The sequence below is a fragment of the Protopterus annectens genome, chromosome 2.part0 (assembly GCF_019279795.1).
Source record: "Protopterus annectens isolate FY-2018-M chromosome 2.part0, PAN1.0, whole genome shotgun sequence".
In the NCBI taxonomy this organism is placed as follows: Eukaryota; Metazoa; Chordata; order Ceratodontiformes; family Protopteridae; genus Protopterus; species Protopterus annectens.
The window spans coordinates 1404572432-1404590445 of NC_056728.1; the positions used below are offsets into that span (position 1 = coordinate 1404572432).

The 18014-nt window shown below is 41.3% G+C and overlaps 1 protein-coding gene across 1 annotated transcript in view; it reads left to right on the top strand.

The window, feature by feature from the left end:
• MAML3 (mastermind like transcriptional coactivator 3) overlaps window positions 1-13459 on the top strand; it is a 1503256-nt gene extending 1489797 nt beyond the window's left edge. The window contains exon 5 of the mRNA XM_044061628.1: window positions 10117-13459. Coding sequence (XP_043917563.1) covers window positions 10117-11108 — 992 coding nt within the window. The 3' untranslated portion in view covers window positions 11109-13459. The remainder of the gene's footprint in view (window positions 1-10116) is intronic.
• Window positions 13460-18014: the final 4555 nt, after the last annotated feature.

The window sequence follows — 18014 nt, forward strand, 5'->3', positions numbered from 1 at the left end:
CCAAAACTTAAAAACTACTTACTTATCCTCTTAACAGAAAACAGATAATATAAAATCAAACTAGGTGAGGGGCTGTACCCCCCACACCCCCAACTGTATATACTAACTCCAAGATCGCATTACAGTGGAGAAAAGGGCATATATGTTTTACTTCTTATGGTACTGCACACATTGCCACTAGTGCTGCTGGGAGCAGACAAAGCGTCTGACATATTATTATAGATACTTCCCATAAAAATGTAGAGAGAGATACCCACATTTAGAAACACCACAACACTACTTTCTGTGCTACTATCAGTATTCTGACAGTCGTTTTTTTTTAATCACAAGCTTGTCACAGGTGAAGAGAAACACACATCACATCTATGGCTTATAATTCAGTATTTTAAAATTCAGCATTGTAAGTTTCAGTATAATGAGACTCAGTCAAATGAGTTTTCAGTATTTTGAAAATTAGGTATTGTGGTCTCAGTCAAAATAAATTCAGTATTTTGAGTCTTCAGTCACGTGAGGTAGACCCATAAGTGTATATATATATATATATATATATATATATATATATATATATAAAATACATGGGTAATCTTCTAGGAGTTTATTACTATTGATTGAAATACAAAAGCATTGAAAAACAGATGATCGATGCTTACATTTTGAAAACTAACTTACTGTAAACCCAAAACAACAAAAACACAAAAATTGCAAATGGAAAACAGATTCAATTGATGATTAGTGAGCCAAAAACGTATCACTACATACAGGCCTAATTTGTCTGAATAATGGTAATGCTATGGATAGGATTTTTTAAAATAAGGTGTACCGGTGGGATCAGGGGTAAGGTCAGGTTAGGGTTAGCTTACATTAGTAAGGATTCCTACTCTTACTCATGTGTGCTAATCTTCACCATCCCCCTGGCCCAAACCCAAACCTACACATTAGGGTTTTAAATACTGTTTCCCTAACAGTACCACTATCCAGACAACTTGTTTTTGAGAGTTAGTAGATTTCTTATAGTAAACTGATTGGAAAAGGAAAAACGTTTTCCTTTTTCGGTCAGTTTAGTAGTTGACAAAATAAATTTTTGCTGAAAAGTAAGTTAGACGATTTTATTAGACTGAATGTATCTTGACGATTTGTGTGTGTAATGTTTAGTAATACACACATATGTGTGTGTATGATATATAGATAGATGTATTGACATACAAAGAGATAATTATGTGTATTTATACGTATATGTGTATATATATATATATATATATATATATATATATATATATATATATATATATATATTTGTGTGTGTGTGTGTGTGCATATTTGTTAATAAAGTCACTCTGAGAACATTGTTGTCCTTAGTTTCCCATAGTCTTTTGTTGGTGTGGTACTCTCACATATATTGCTGCCCGGGTAGCAGTAGTAAATGTCAGATGTAATCTCACATTTGGTCTTCTTTCTGTTTACGCCAGTGCTGACATATACCTTTGAGATTCTGGAAGAAACCCAGATGACTTTTAACTTTTATTGGATTCTTATTTATTAATTGTTTGTGGTACTTTTTCTGAAAAATGGCTGCCCCAGAGAGAAAGATCAATGCCTGTACTGCACAAATTAAATTTGTAGCCATAGTGGTACATTCATTTTGTCCAACTTTACTGTAATTAGTGGTGACTGTGTGTGCCTCCTTATTTTCAGTAGAATGCATATGTTTTGAATATTGATGTATTCAGGACATAAGGAAATATTTGTTGTTGTATTGCATTGTCTTCTGGACACTTATTTTTTGATCATCTGATTGCTTATATCTGCTCTACTCCTTCTCCACCCATTTTGTATTGCTGTACATGACAGTGGCTTTTAGATTGTTCTTTGGGCATGACGTGTGTGTGTGTGTGGGGGAGGGGCAATAATGGTGTAAACAGAACCTGACTTAAACACATGGCTGGATTATAACTTGGGTCCTGGGGTTGGATGTGCAAGTCCAGCTCCCTCAACTCCTTTTGGTCAACAAGCTGGGTTTTGATGGACAGGACTTAAAAACCCTAGCTCAATGATGTCTACTACACCCATATGTACTTTTAGCTTAATTTACATTTCATTGGCAATCCAGAGTTTTTACACAGGGTACATTGAGATTCCTAGAAGTAAATGACCTTCCATTGAGAGGCCCTGTAAACTGAATAACAGCTGGGTTCTTCATCCTAGGAATAGTCTCTGTAGAGTTCTTCAAAGATTGATTTTGTGCTCATCTTCTGCATGTGTTGTGGCATTACTGTGATGGGTTAGGAGGGTATGTCTGGCCTCATGTTTCCTGTTTTATTGTTGCTATTCTTGAAGGCTGGATTTTAACATATGTTAATAGGTGATAACTAGGCTAATAACCACTGGGTCCCTTTTTAAGTCTAGCCTTGCTTCCCAAATGTATCTGGCAGGTTGATATTTTAAAGTTGTTTTATGGAGTACATGTAGACTTGCACATGGGTTGTCAAGCATTTACAGGCTCCCTCTATCTATTAGAGACATAGGTGGCAGACCAGAAATAAATTTGATAAGGAAAGTTCCCGTGTACTGAAATGCAGAAACTGAAACATTATTAGAGTGTCTGCAATGTCCATGTCTGTGGGAAGGCCCCATAAAGAAGCTTCTTTTGCCTGGGGAGGAGCACTGCATTCAGAGAGCTTCAAACCAGCCAGGTGGTGCAGGTATAATAAAAGAACTCTCTTGATGTTACCATGGTGGCTGTGATAGGGGTAGCCAGCCAAGGGTTTGTCAGGAGAGTCAGAATGCAGAGAAAAGGTGAGAGAATGGTAGCCCAGCCAGCCGTCGGAGCCTTAGTACACTACTTCCAAGTTCACGTTTTTGATGATATCTGCCCTTTTGCAGGTGGCAGACTCTTCCCTGACCACAGTTCAAAGCTATATCACTTGGGTTTCCAACTTTCTTGTGAGGGAGTGGCTTCTTTCTGAGTCCTCAGGCAATGGCTCTGAGGTTGAACATGGGTTTCTGTAGTTTATTTCCTTCCTCTCCCCTAGTGTCAAAGACTTAACGGTAAGGCTAGATCAAGCTCTTTTAGGCTATTTAGCATTGAGCAGGCCTTCAGTCACAGATGTCATGTTAAAAACCTGCTCATTTTACACCACTTAGAAGGAAACAACAAAGTGGTTTAAGGAGCACATAGTTTATCTCCCAGGCACATGCTTACACTTATCAAGGGTATCAGAACATGTGAAAGATTTTGGATGTATGGCTAGGCTTAAAAAGGCTCTTGTGGTTGTTAGCCTAGTAAACACCTATGAACATGATCGTAGAGTACCAGCCGATGCCTTTACCAGGACCCATTGTGCCGTCTTGCATGTGAGCCTCACCATCATTTGATGCTTTCCCTCATGCTAGGAACCCAGTATCTGATACTAACTTCTTGTCTGCTTCTTGCTTGTGGCTGCTACATGAGGGACTTCACAGACCTTCTCCTTAGGTAGCTAATGCCAAGAGATTGCCTCCCTATCAATTCCTTCAAGAGAAGAGGGGACCAGTGTCCCTGTTTCTGAGAACAGTATAAATGGTTGTTGTCCTGCTATTAGCATTTGTCAGATTACCAGTCTCTTATGAAAAAGTTGCAGCTCTTGAAGTCTTTTTGGGATAGCTGATGGTCTCTCTTTCTTCTCCCAGAAAAGGCTGAAGCAGTGTCTTAGTAAGAAAGTTGATGAACCTTATCATCCTTGTTATGAGGTCTGTCACAAAGAATTCTACTTCTCTGGACTCCTTGACATTCTGACCCCCCCCCCCCACCCAGTGAGTGACATGCCATGCTGTACAGACATCCTAGGGCAGTGGCAGCTAGCTGTTTGATCTCTTCAGGTCAGCAGAGGATGCACGTACCTCAGCAGTTTGCCATACTTCTGTTTTGGAAATTACTTGTTGAAATAATAAATAAAACAAAATGAAATGAATATGAAAAACACTGTTCATTCCATTCCTGATTTAACAGCTTCCATATCAGTATCCTCTCAAGCCACTAGTGGTCTTGGGAGTAATTTTCATCTGCCCATCCATCCTTTTTCCGATAACTCACTACATAAGATTGCGGGACTGCCAAAACCTTTCCCATCAGCCAGTAGGAACGGAGCTTTGAAACTAATTGTGCCAGAACACTGCTCTCTTTTAGAAAGCATTGACTTAGCCACTTACACATTACACACAGAAACACACGCACACATACACCCCCTTCCCCTTTGGGTAGTTTGGAAATTGCCAGTAAACCTACTGCATGTCTTTGAGAGGTAGGAGGAAACTGGAATATCCAGGGGAAAAAAAATTGAACACGAAGAGGACAGGCAGACTCCATACAGCAAACACTCCAGCTGAGAATCAAACTCCTTGCTGTAAGGCAGCAATGTTTCTTGTTGTATCTCTGTGCTATCCTGAGTCCTTTTCAGCACTTCATTGTTACCTGAAGAGTTTATCATGGCTTATAGACTTCTGCATCATCTTCTGTTTTTAAATACTCAGTTGAGATATATTTTTTTTTAATTTTTGGATTTCACAATAGTATGTCTCTTACATTTTTCACAAAGGATCTTAAGGAGTCCAAGATCTCTTCTTTTGATCTTACAGGGTTTGCGCATCACGCAACACCGCTTAGCTAAGGTTAAACTATTCCCGGCGCCTTAAAGTCTGCTCTTCAGTTTTTCCCTTAGAACTAGCCAGTTTCTCATATGTAGCACTTGAATCTGTTTTTTTGTGCTCAGCACTGGTTGAAAACAACTGATAGCACTAAAGTCACAAATCTCTGAAACACCAAACCTTTCTCATTATCAAGTAGCTAACAGTACTCTTGTTACTTATCTTCCTCAAAGTTACCTTGAGGAACTAAGCTGAGTACTTACTACCCTCACTGTCTAGAGGAAAAAGTGATTACCCAAGCATGTCCAAGGGACAGCTCCCGGTGTTCTCTCCTGTCTACTTGATGAATCTGGGCATCTTGGGGCAATGTAGCAATTGCCTCATGTACACCGACAACCCTCTCCTTCTACCACCCAACACTACAACCTGTGAGAGATGCATTTATCTAGCCAAACTGGAGGCAAAGCTCTCTCAACCCAAGACTGGACTTGTCAGTCAGGAGGAGAGGGCAAACACCTGCTCCACACCACACACACCACATAGTCCCAGTACATCTGCACCACCAAGACCCACACATAGACACACAAAATCATTCTCAGAGGCTCTCAATAAGTATCTACCCAAACAACAGAGACCTCCAAAGCAGAAACGCAAGCAACTTCCAACCCTCACCACAACCCAAATGACGCATAACACACAGACTCAGTGTGCCACTCAACCACTTCCCATAAGGCAAAACTATGTACCCAACACATTGGTCATAGGTGACTCTATAGTCAGGCACACTGATGTTCCACTCACCAGAATAGATAAGGAGAAGGTTACTGTTAGCTGCCTGCCAGGTGCCAGGATCCACCACATAACCCACACACTCAGGTCACTCCACAAGTACAAATATGACTCAGTCATTGTCCATGTTGGTGTGAATGACCTGAGACTTACCTCCCTGGATTGCATGAAAAGAGACATGGAGGAGCTCTCTGATCTTGTAATCCAGGCAGGTATGACCCTTCGCCCAGAATTATACCACAATACAAGGACAAAATGATTTACTTCAACAATTGGCTAAACTTTTGGTGTCATTCAAAGGGGATCCAGTATTTTTCTGCCTGGAATGACATGGTTGACAGGCCATGATGCTTTGCTGGAGATGGCCTGCACCTGTCCCCCCTGGGATTCTGGATACTGGTTAAGGCTCTTGCCGCTCCTATAGTGTCTTTTTTAGGCAAAGCTCAAAAAACAAAACCACCACGGTAACTGATATAGGCAAGCAAAAACTTAGGGTAATGCTACTCTAAGCTAGAAGTCTAAACCTCAAAATGCACTCACTCGAGACACTCCTTAAGATGGAGAATATCAATATCTGTGCAGTGACTGAAACCTGGTTCATGGCTCCAGAGAGCCCCCCTGCATTACCAGGATATAACTCATGCCATACCTTTTGGCCATCAAACCAGGAACAGAACACCAAGGGCGGAGGTATGTCCATATTCATTAAGGACAGCCACACCACCAGGCTAGTTGCCCAACATAATTCATCCAAAATTATCCAAGTGCAACTAACTCTGGGCAAAACATCAATCCATATTGTAGCTTGCTACAAATCCCCCACCATGCCCCAGGATTCCCACTCGTCTTTTCTTGATATAATAGAGAATATCAGAGTACAACCTAACACCCTAATATTGGGAGATGTCAACTACCCCACCGTTAATTGGGAAAACTACTCTTGTACCAACTTCTCAATGCTTCCTAGAATTCATAAACTCCAATGACCTGGATCAACTTGTCCACACCCCTACCAGGGGCAATAATATCCTAGACCTAGTAATTACCAACATGAGTGACAGGTGCTCCACACCTGAAGTCAACTCCTCTTTGGTCAGATCTGACCATCAACTAATCACCCTAGATATCCACATCCCGCCCCCACTAAGGAAACCACAGTAAAAAACTTCTCCAAAGCCAACTTCGTGCTTCTTAAGACAGATGTGGCCAATTTCACAACACCCATGCAGATGGACAATACAGTTACCACTGCCAAATCCTATACAAAATGCACTCTATAAGTACCTTCACGGGTGCATGGATTGTGCCAGCCCTAATAGAACATAGAACCAAGACTCAGTCTTCAAAAAAAGGAAACCAATCTGGTGGTCCCCTGCTATTACCAAACCCTACAACAGAAGGAAGAAACTGTTGCAAAAGAGAATAAAATCCCATAAGTAGTGGAGCTCCCTGGTCAGCCTCAGCAAGAAGCTGAGGTCCCTCATAAAGTCCTCCAAAGCAAACTATGAAAAGATTGCCACTGACTCGAAGGACAACACAAAGCATTATACAGCTATGTCATGAATCTCAGTGGCAACACCCAGATCTGCTCTGAGATACAGCACAATGGCATAAAATTCACTGAACCAACTGATATCGCCAACATCCTGGCTAATAGGACCAGTTCCAACTTTATCCCCCACCTCCTAAAGGGCCCATATCCATACCAGAAGAATGCAGTGTCCCTGCAATCATAACTGAACAGGTGAAAACTGCGCTATCAAAAGCCAAGGACACAGCATCCATGGGACCGGACAACATCCCTGGCTGCATTCTGCATGAACTTCAGAATGAACTAGTCCCCCACCTAAGCACCATGTTCAGTCATAGCCTCTCAACAGGTTTTGTACCCACTGAGTGGCACACAGCAATAGTTGTGCAACTCCACAAAGGGGGAGCTGCCACGGACCCCAGGAACTATCACCCTATTAGCCTGGTGAGCCTGGTCTGCAAGGCCATGGATTGTATTATCATGGAACTCATAAACAAGGATATTGATAATCTCCAAACTCTGGACCCCACCGGGTCTCCTTTAACCTGATCAACTTCTTTGAAACAGTCACCAAAGCCGTGGACGAGGGTAAGGCAGTCTACACAGCCTATCTCGACCTTGCCAAGGCTTTCGACACCATCCCCCATTCTGGTATCATAGATAAATTCAACAAGCTGGGCATAAACCCATACGTCACAAGATGGGTCACCATCTGGCTCACAGACAGAACCCACACTGTAAAAATTGTGGATTTCAAATCCAACTCCAAACCTGTGACAAGTGGAGTACCACAGGGTTCAGTCTTGGGTCCCCTCCTGTTTGGGATCTACTGCTCTGAAGTACAGACCAATACAGAGGGATTCTGGCTGACCAAGCTCACAGATGACTGCAAATTGGGTGCCATAGTCGAGTCCCCAAACGACGTGGACATCCTGCCAAAGGGCCTCACAGAGACTGATGCCTGGTGTTAGAGCCATGGCCTCAAGCTCAACGCCAAAAACTGCATTGTCACCCCCTTTGGTAAAAACCATGTACCCATGGACTACCACATAGACGGCAGCCCACTTAATGCCAAAGGTGTGATAAGAGACCTCAGGACTCTAGTGGAGAGTAGCCTCTCCTTTGATAATCACAATAATACAGTAGTCAGGAAATCCTTCTATGTGGCACACCTCATCATGAAAGGGTTCTTATCCAGGAAAAAATAAGTCATTCTCCCCTTCTACTCGGCTCTCATCAGACCCATTATAGAGTACAACACCCCATTTGGAGTGTACCTTACAAGGCATCTGCAGCAGCTGGAAAGGCCACAAAAATACTTCACAAAGAGGATTATGGGACTCAAACAGTTACCCTATGCTGAACACCCAAAAAACTCCGGCTTTACTCCATAGGGGCTACTCCAAGGTGATCTCTGCCTAACAAACAAAACTATGTCACACTGAGCTGCTGGACATGCTACACCTAAAGAAATACCAATCCCTCAGAGCCACATGCTCCAGAGACCTAAACCTTGTCACCACAATTAACAGAACATGCTGGAGGTATAGATTCATGTCCCAGAGACTTCACACTGTAGAACAAGCTACCTATCTATGTCAAGCAGAGTTTTTCACTAGCACTCTTCAAGAAAAATTTAGATGAGTGGAAGGGTAATAGGAAATTCACCCCGGGAATCACATTGGTGGCCCTGCTAGATAGGGGCACATGTAAATAGTATCCATGGGTGGCGAAAGCCAGGGAACCTTGTTCACTAGGCTTACATATGCCCTAGGGCCGATAGACTAGTACCTACCTATGAACCTATAATGCTTTTATCGTGTTCAACTGATGTACAAAAATTGTATCAGCTCTTTTCCATCTGTACATTTACTGATATTGGTTCTAATTATCTCCATGAGTCTTTATTTACAGGAGTATTTTGAAATTTTAATTGTAGCTGAGAAAAATAGGACATGATAATTTTATATGCAAGTGTGATATAAACTGTAGTAGCTATTTATTTTTAAAGAAACCTGCACGTTTCCATAATGTAGTTTTTTCCCTTGTGTCTCATGTGTAAATTATTCTGTTCAGTAGTACTTAACCTTGTTTGCAAAGTGTAATAAATAAGCACACTCCTTTAATTCATGTTAAAGCATTGTTAAAAATTACTTCAAAACTAACTTAAAATTGAAGATCACTTCAGATTCTGGATTATTTTTTGTCTGGCTGCTCTTGATTCATTCATTGTCTAATTAACCACCTAATTCATTTTAGGGCTATGATGGAGCCACAACATATTCTGGCAGTCAGTGGGGGTAAAGGTGTAAGGCAGAGAAACTGTTTCTGCATGGGACATCAGTCCATTGCAAGACACACACACACACACACACACACACATTTATTACATATCTTTAGGTTGTAGGAGAAAGAGAAAACCAAAGTACCCATCAAAACACATGCACACATGGACTTGCACAGACATGCAGACTCTACACAGAAGGCAGCTCAGCTGAGAATAGAACTAAACTGGAAAACCAAGCACTGTGAGGCAGCAGTTTTAACTGCTATGCCACTGTGTCACTCTATCTCAGTACATTTTGGCATTTTAAACCCACTGAAGCCTTTCTTATTTACAGAGAGGGTAAACTATAAACTGCATTCTTCTTATCTTACACATGCCTGCACATTTCACTCACACACACAAATGTGCATGCACACACACACAGACATGCACACACCATATTCAGGGGTACCATTAGTGTAATGACTTGCCATTCTGTCATCTAGCCAAGAATATACTATTCCTCTTTTTCTGCTTGAGGTGATTTATGCAGTGACATATTATTCACTCATCTACTTGTCTGTATTCCCAGTGGTACCTTCTCCAGTCTGCAATTTAGAGCTGTCCAGAATATGACAACTTACTATTCAGCTAGAGAGCTGTCATGTAGTGCATGCTCTTTTCTCTTCTAGGCTGATCATCCTGGGTCATGGATGCTTTCTCAAAAACAAGATTTAAATATAACAAGTAGAATTCCAACAAGCATAACATTTGCATCTAGCAGGATTTAGTTTCTGTAGTGAAAAGCAAAGCAAAGTCAAACTCTTCAGAATGAATCATTTACCAAAATGAATATTATCACTTTAAATTAGAATACAGTATTTACATTTCATGTTTCTTTTTCTTGCAGTTGGTTCTCCACAAGATTTGGCAGCAGCAAGAAACCAGGCCGTTCTTCAGAATATGAGAAGCTCAAGAATTATGGTCCAGAATGCAGGCATGATTTCAATGGGAGCTGTTCAAAATCCTGCAACCATGCCTGCAGCTGCTGGGCAGACTGAAATGGCAATGAACCCTTACAATACAGCTGTCACTAACCAGCAAGCAATGTATGGTATGAACACAGGAATGAGACAAATGTTACAGCATCCAAACCAAAGTGGCATGAATGTGCCACATAATCCTGGCCATGGACCACAGCAGCCCACATCTACACAGGATGTTGGAATGCCTGCAGGATTTACCCAAAGCATGTTAGCATCTGCTGCAATGTCTCAGCAACATCCACAAATGAAAGGAACTGTGGGGCAGTCTTTACCCAGAGCCCAGGCTCCAAGACTTCCAAGCATGATGGGTAATGCTACTCAGGGGGTTCAAGGTTGGCAACAACAGAGTTTGCAGGCTATACAAGGAAGGACTAGTGGAGAAATGACCTCATTTAATAACAATACAGCTTATCTGATGTCACATGGACAGCCTAGAACTGCCAAGCAGCATCTCCCTCAAACAATTAGTCAGACTGTTGTGGACGCTTCTGGAACAGTGAGGAACCTAAACCCAGCAATGGTAGGGCAGATGATGCCATCTTTGTCTGGTCAGCCAAGAGCTTGTCAGCCAAGATCACTTGTAATGACTGCCATGACGCAAAGCATTCCAAACATGCAAGCCTTTAACCAAGCCGCCAGTCAACAGATGCCTGGTGGTTCCTTTGTTCCTGGCAGTCAAAGTCAAGCCTATCATCGAAGCATCAGTCAAGACTTATGCTACAGTTATGGTAGTCAGTCAGCTGCTGGTTCATTTCCGGGCATAACTGAAAGCACAGACTTAGCAGACTCTATAATGAAAGGAGGATCAGCTGATGAGTGGATGCAAGAGTTTCATGAACTGTTTGGGAACCAGTAACGAATGGACTTAATTATTGCTTTATTTTTATTACTAATAATTGTAATATGGACAACTAAACCTTGGTTAGTACACATGGCTGAGCTGAAATATCTGTCTTCATAGTGGCTACTTTAATTGTATTGCACTGAATGTTGAGCTGGCTTTAGTCTGATACATTTCCAGAATTCATTATATCATAAAGCCCATACTGGTTTTCCTGAGGGTCTGCATTTAAAATGCAAGGTTGTGATCAGCAGTGGACCACAGAGAGGTGAGACTCTGGAATTGTGGCATCACTTTCCACAGTCCAGGACAGGCATGTGCATCTGCACAGACCTATAGTACTTGGGCATAGCCCAGCAGGCTGACCTTGCAGCACAGGTCGCAAATGTCACACTGCTGCACATTGACTCACTTGTCACATAATGACAAAACAGCTGTCTGACTCGAAGTGACATGAGAAGCAGCTATGGAGGTACTAATAGTGTTAGTAGTAGGGTCCTGCCTATACACCATTTCATTAGTCTCTTTATGTCAGACAGCAAACTTGTGTGCAAATGTCAGATTGGCAGGTAATACATTTATGATTTAACCAAAATGCATACAAAGTATTTGTTTGTCTTGTTTTATCTACTAACCAGTGACCTCCTCTAAGTTAGCAGATGTGCATCACGCTACTAAAACTGAACATGGAGCTTGGCAAACCCTTATCTTTAATGCGATTCCATAAGATCTGTCTATTAGCAATTCTAATCAGTTTTAACCAGTACCTAGAAATGGTTCATTGTTTTTGAGTACTTCTAAGGGGTTCAGTTTGCATACTGAAATCCAAACACACGCAGTTTTGTATGACAGTTTGTAGTATTAAAGCAGGAAGTTTGGTGGTACATAAACTTTTGCTGCTGTAGTTATTGGTGTAGCACTCCACATTGCTTTGTGTGTGTGGCAGTTTCCCCCAAGGTCAAATTGTAGACTTTTCTGTCTTAAATTCCCAATGAACTGGTAGGACTAGCTCCATTACTTTGTGCTCTGAGCTCTTGTTTTGCCACTCTCCTCCTCTCTGATCTATACTTCCAGTTCTGAACACACAGGCGCCACCCGTTATGTTTTTGTGCTGGTGATTATCAGCTGCAAGTGCGTTTTGTGAGAGTTTTTAAATTAGCTGATGCAGGAGTGGGGCAGACAGCTTCTGAAAAAGGATCCAGAGTTTTTACTGTTTTTATTTGGTTAAGAAAGCATAGCAGAATCTGTCCGTCTCAGAAGACACTGTGCACGTGCCCTTTTTTGTCCATTATAGTAAAAAAGTGTGGTTGATTTGTGAGCAGATAACAATAACACTGTAATAGCAAGCAAAGGGTAGACTAGTCTGTGAAATTAAAATAACCCAGTGCATGCATTTGGTTATTCTTGTTTACAGTACTGTCCTTTATTTTATTATTATTATTATTATTTTGCAGATTATTTATTGAAATCTCTACCTTTATGAAATACGTGTGTGTTTTTCAGCTGTATATGTATGTATATATGTTGGGTTGGGGTGGAGTAGGTATATATACCCTTAGTCCATGGCCTTCTCACTTGATAACTTGTTCATCTTCATTCCAGAGACTTTCGTGTGATTATAAGGTGTAGTTTTTTTTTTTTTTTTAACGAATACCTTTTAAAAAAACAAAATCACAGTTTTTTTACATTACAGCTCAGCTGCCATTTTCCTGCCCATCTACATATTGTTGTGATCACTTTGTTTTGTAAGTCAAGACCTTGGAGGCATTCCTTTGCCAGGGTGGCTAAGCTGAAATCCACAAGTTAATTTAGGAAAAGCATACTCAAGAAGGACCCTTCCATGGCTCGGTAATGACATTGCTAAGGTTGTGTTGTCTCTGAAAGCTTCCTCCAAATACTTTGTATCAGGACCAAGTAAATATCGATGTAGATTTAAAAGAGCATTTTGTACTATGGTGCTGATGTACATGTGATGTTTAAAAAGAAAAGAATCTGTAATGGTTATATGTAAATATGTTTTTACAGGTACAAAAAAACTATCAATTATATCACTGGGTCTCAAATGATTTCTGTTTTAAAATAAAATATTTTATTTTACCTTTAAAATCATCTTCTAGACAGAAGTATTGCACTTCAGTGTCTTACTACTAATTTCTACTGTATACATGAAAATGACTTCCTTCATTTTATTAGAATTCTTTCTAGATTTTTTTTATCATTATTCTATATCCTTAGCAGAACTTTTTTGAAATTGTACAGAACTGAACATGACAAAAAAGGATGATGAAGATACTGTTTTTTCCATAAAACAATGAGAATGTTATCTAAATGAGTTATTAAAATGTCTTTTACTGAGTAGTAACTGAACAAGGCTGAATTTTTATGATGATTAGCTTGAGATGTCCTGTGAATTACCTTATTTTCTATTGCATTGTCATCCTGTTTGTTAGCCATCTTTGATAAGGAAATGTAAAATATATGTGGTACAACATTCTTTTGGAAACATTCAGCTGCAGATGCGCAGAAAAAGGAGTGCATAGACAAATGTCTTTGCTTTCATGTGGACACCCTATGTTGCAGGTTAAAACTCTGAACATCCACTTCAAATCCTTCAGTTATATGCTTCTTTGTTTATCAGTGTTAACGTGGAGCTTGGCATTTTTTTCTCTTATCTGGCCATATTCATGTCATAGGTGAAGGAATAGTGAGATAGAGTAAATGCTGGCTATACGTTGCCCCTTATTGGCTTATATAGTGTACAGCCTGGTTGACTTGTACCCCATGGTGACCCTGTTTTGGTGTTAGCAGGGATCATTTGTCAGCAAGTATTAGCTTTCAGTTCATTGTCTAACTGCGTGAGTTACACATTCTCAAAGAATGCCGCATGGACTGTTCTCATGACTGAGTTTGTGTCGTCCTTCAGTTCTATATCAAAGCGAAAGACACACACACACACACACACACACACACACACACAAAACACTACCACCAGAGGACATTTTATGCATAAGGCTTAATGGCAGAATATGTAGATCAGGCTTTGGAACTGTTCTGTATTGGTTAACTGTTGATAGTTTCTCATGTACTGCCCTGAGACTGACAAAATGTTCTGACATCCCATGTGCAGCTGTGTGTGTGCACGTGCATGAGCATGCCTCCAGCCAGCTTATACCATAGTGTTGTACATTTAGGAGAGCATACCTAGCCTCTATACCACTCATTTTTTCTGTGATTAACATATTTTAGATCACAAACCTAATATTCATTGTAGAAAAGTAACTGTGCTTAAATCCTTCTATGTTGAAACACTCCAGATGTTCCTTTGGATACCATATCATGAGTTTGGACCTGCACCAACATTTCACTGATGGTATGGAAGAAGAAGCATGATGTAAAGCAGTATCATGGGTACCAGCACTTTAACCAATACACCTGCAAGTGTCATAAGTACCAGCACTTCATCCAATACACTTGCAAGTGTCATAAGTACCAGCACTTCAACCAATACACCTGCAAGTGTCAGTATCAGCACTTCAACCAATGCACCTGCAAGTGTCATAAGTACCAGTACTTCAACCAATACACCTGCAAGTGTCATAAGTACCAGCACTTCAACCAATACACCTGCAAGTGTCATAAGTACCAGCACTTCAACCAATACACCTGCAAGTGTCAGTATCAGCACTTCAACCAATGCACCTGCAAGTGTCATAAGTACCAGTACTTCAACCAATACACCTGCAAGTGTCATAAGTACCAGCACTTCAACCAATACACCTGCAAGTGTCATAAGTACCAGCACTTCAACCAATACACCTGCAAGTGTCATAAGTACCAGCACTTCATCCAATACACCTGCAAGTGTCAGTATCAGCACTTCAATCAATGCACCTGCAAGTGTTATAAGTACCAGCACTTCAACCAATACACCTGCAAGTGTCATAAGTACCAGCACTTCAACCAATACACCTGCAAGTGTCATAAGTACCAGCACTTCATCCAATACACCTGCAAGTGTCAGAAGTACCAGCACTTCAACAAATACACCTGCAAGTGTCAGTATCAGCACTTCAACCAATGCACCTGCAAGTGTCATAAGTACCAGCACTTCAACCAATACACCTGCAAGTGTCGTAAGTACCAGCACTTCAACCAATACACCTGCAGGTGTTAGTATCAGCACTTCAACCAATGCACCTGCAAGTGTCATAAGTACCAGCACTTCAACCAATACACCTGCAAGTGTCGTAAGTACCAGCATTTCAACCAGTGCACCTGCAAGTATCAGTATCAGCACTTCAACCAATGCACCTGCAAGTGTTAGTATCAGCACTTCAACCAATGCACCTGCAAGTGTCATAAGTACCATCACTTCAACCAATACACCTGCAAGTGTCAGTATCAGCACTTCAACCAATGCACCTGCAAGTGTCATAAGTACCAGCACTTCAACCATTACACCTGCAAGTGTCAGTATCAGCACTTCAACCAATGCACCTGCAAGTGTCAGTATCAGCACTTCAACCAATGCACCTGCAAGTGTCATAAGTACCATCACTTCAACCAATACACCTGCAAGTGTCAGTATCAGCACTTCAACCAATGCACCTGCAAGTGTCATAAGTACCATCACTTCAACCAATACACCTGCAAGTGTCATAAGTACCAGCACTTCAACCACTATACCTGCAAGTGGCATAAGTACCAGAACTTCAACCAATACACCTGCAAGTGTCATAAGTACCAGCACTTCAACCAGTACACCTGCAAGTGTCAGTATCAGCACTTCAACCAATGCACCTGCAAGTGTCATAAATACCAGCACTTCAACCAATACACCTGCAAGTGTCATAAGTACCAGCACTTCAACCAACACACCTGCAAGTGTCAGTATCAGCACTTCAACCAATGCACCTGCAAGTGTCATAAGTACCAGCACTTCAACCAATACACCTGCAAGTGTCATAAGTACCAGCACTACAATCAATACACCTGCAAGTGTCAGTATCAGCACTTCAGCCAATGCACCTGCAAGTGTCATAAGTACCAGCACTTCAACCAATAAACCTGCAAGTGTCAGTATCAGCACTTCAACCAATACACCTGCAAGTGTCAGTATCAGCACTTCAACCAATACACCTGCAAGTGTCATAAGTACCAGCACTTCAACCAATATACCTGCAAGTGTCATAAGTGCCAGCACTTCAACCAATACACCTGCAAGTGTCATAAGTACCAGCACTTCAACCAATATACCTGCAAGTGTCATAAGTGCCAGCACTTCAACCAATACACCTGCAAGTGAAAGAAAGAGAAGAATAAGGTCTGCATCAGTTCTTTGAGGGTGTCCAGTGCCATGAAGAGCAGAAAGGTTCCATGCAAGGATGGAGAAGGTGAAGGCACTGGAAGCTAGACATTTCTTCTATGCTTCTTCTGTTATATATGCCCATGATGTAGCTTATGCCCAACATTCTGTCTTGCAGTGGTCCTTTAAGTGCCTTCATCCATGGTGGATGCACTTAAGAATGAAAAATCATCTTCCCATAACACCCCCAAGCCAGGAGTAAGAAGGTTCTCTTCAGTCCTGCTTAGCCTGAAAGGCACAAAGGCTATGGCCAGATATTTGATATCTCTCAGTTTTTGCCATCTAGTTGGATCTGAACTTATCCTCGGGGACCACAGGCACAGAACCTGTTGTACCCCAAGCTTACTTCCATTGGTAATTTCCACAGGTGTTGTAGCTTTGTCACCTGACCCCTAACGCTCCATTGATATAATTTTGTTTTATTTCATATTTATTGAGAGTGGCTCTGCCCATTATGGGGCTGTAGTGAGTATTTTCTCTTCTCCCAGTGTTTTGGGAAAAGTATTCTGAAGATTAGGATACTGTTTTCTCCTGAATGAATAAAGATTTTGAGACCAGACCTTACCTCCCTTACAGCTCCCCTACTGGGAGACACTCATGCTAATGAAGTGCTTCATTGACTGACCTTCTACTTCACTGTTTTGTATGCAGAAATGCTGAAATACACATACAAAGATGAGGAATTCTGGGTCTTCCTCCATGGAGTCTTAATGCTAAGGATACCATCTTTACATCCTGAAAGTATCAAGACACTACACCCTCCCTGCCTCTCTCCCTTTCCAAGACAAAAAGACCACACCACCTTTACAACTTAGCTGCTAATAAGCAAGTCTAAGACTTTGCTTTAGGTGGACATGGCTTTTTCAGTAGCTTTCTTTGTGCTCATTGTAATTTTGGCTATGCTGATAGTGTTTCTTTGTCATCATGTCCAGGCATGTGTCTGCACCAGGATATGTTGGCTTAGACTTTCCTTCTTAAATGATGTATTGAGGTAAGCCATCATGGATGCCCCCTATCAAGTGGGGTTCTCTTTGGCAAGTCTTACATGGCCTGATTGGAGACTTTAAACAGATTTTTATTACCTTGCAGGGCCTATATGACACCCCACTTTGTCTGTTTCTTCCAGGCTAGCACTGAGCCCCATCCCCAGTAGGATGAGAAAGACCCAAGCATCATGCATCATTCATTACACTTAAAAGGACCTTAGAATCCATGGAAAGAGGCGTATGGGTCTACTCTGTCTTTTTGGTTCCTTGGACCTCAGTTGATTCATGGAGCACATTCCGTACATCAGGTTCTGGATGGTGACTGTCTAGAGGATCACATCCTTGCTGCATTGAGAAACAATCTTGGCCAAGTGTAGGAGGGACAAAGCCATAAATACTGAAAGCCCATAACCTTATAGGAAGTACACAATGCGCAGAACTTATTGTAAATGCATCACCTGCATTGAACCAGGTGCCATTGCCAAACTTTTGGCTGACCGGTTCAGATTAATTTCTCCCCCACTCCCCCTTTGATAGTCCAAAGGAAATTCCCCCCAGCCATTGCTAAGA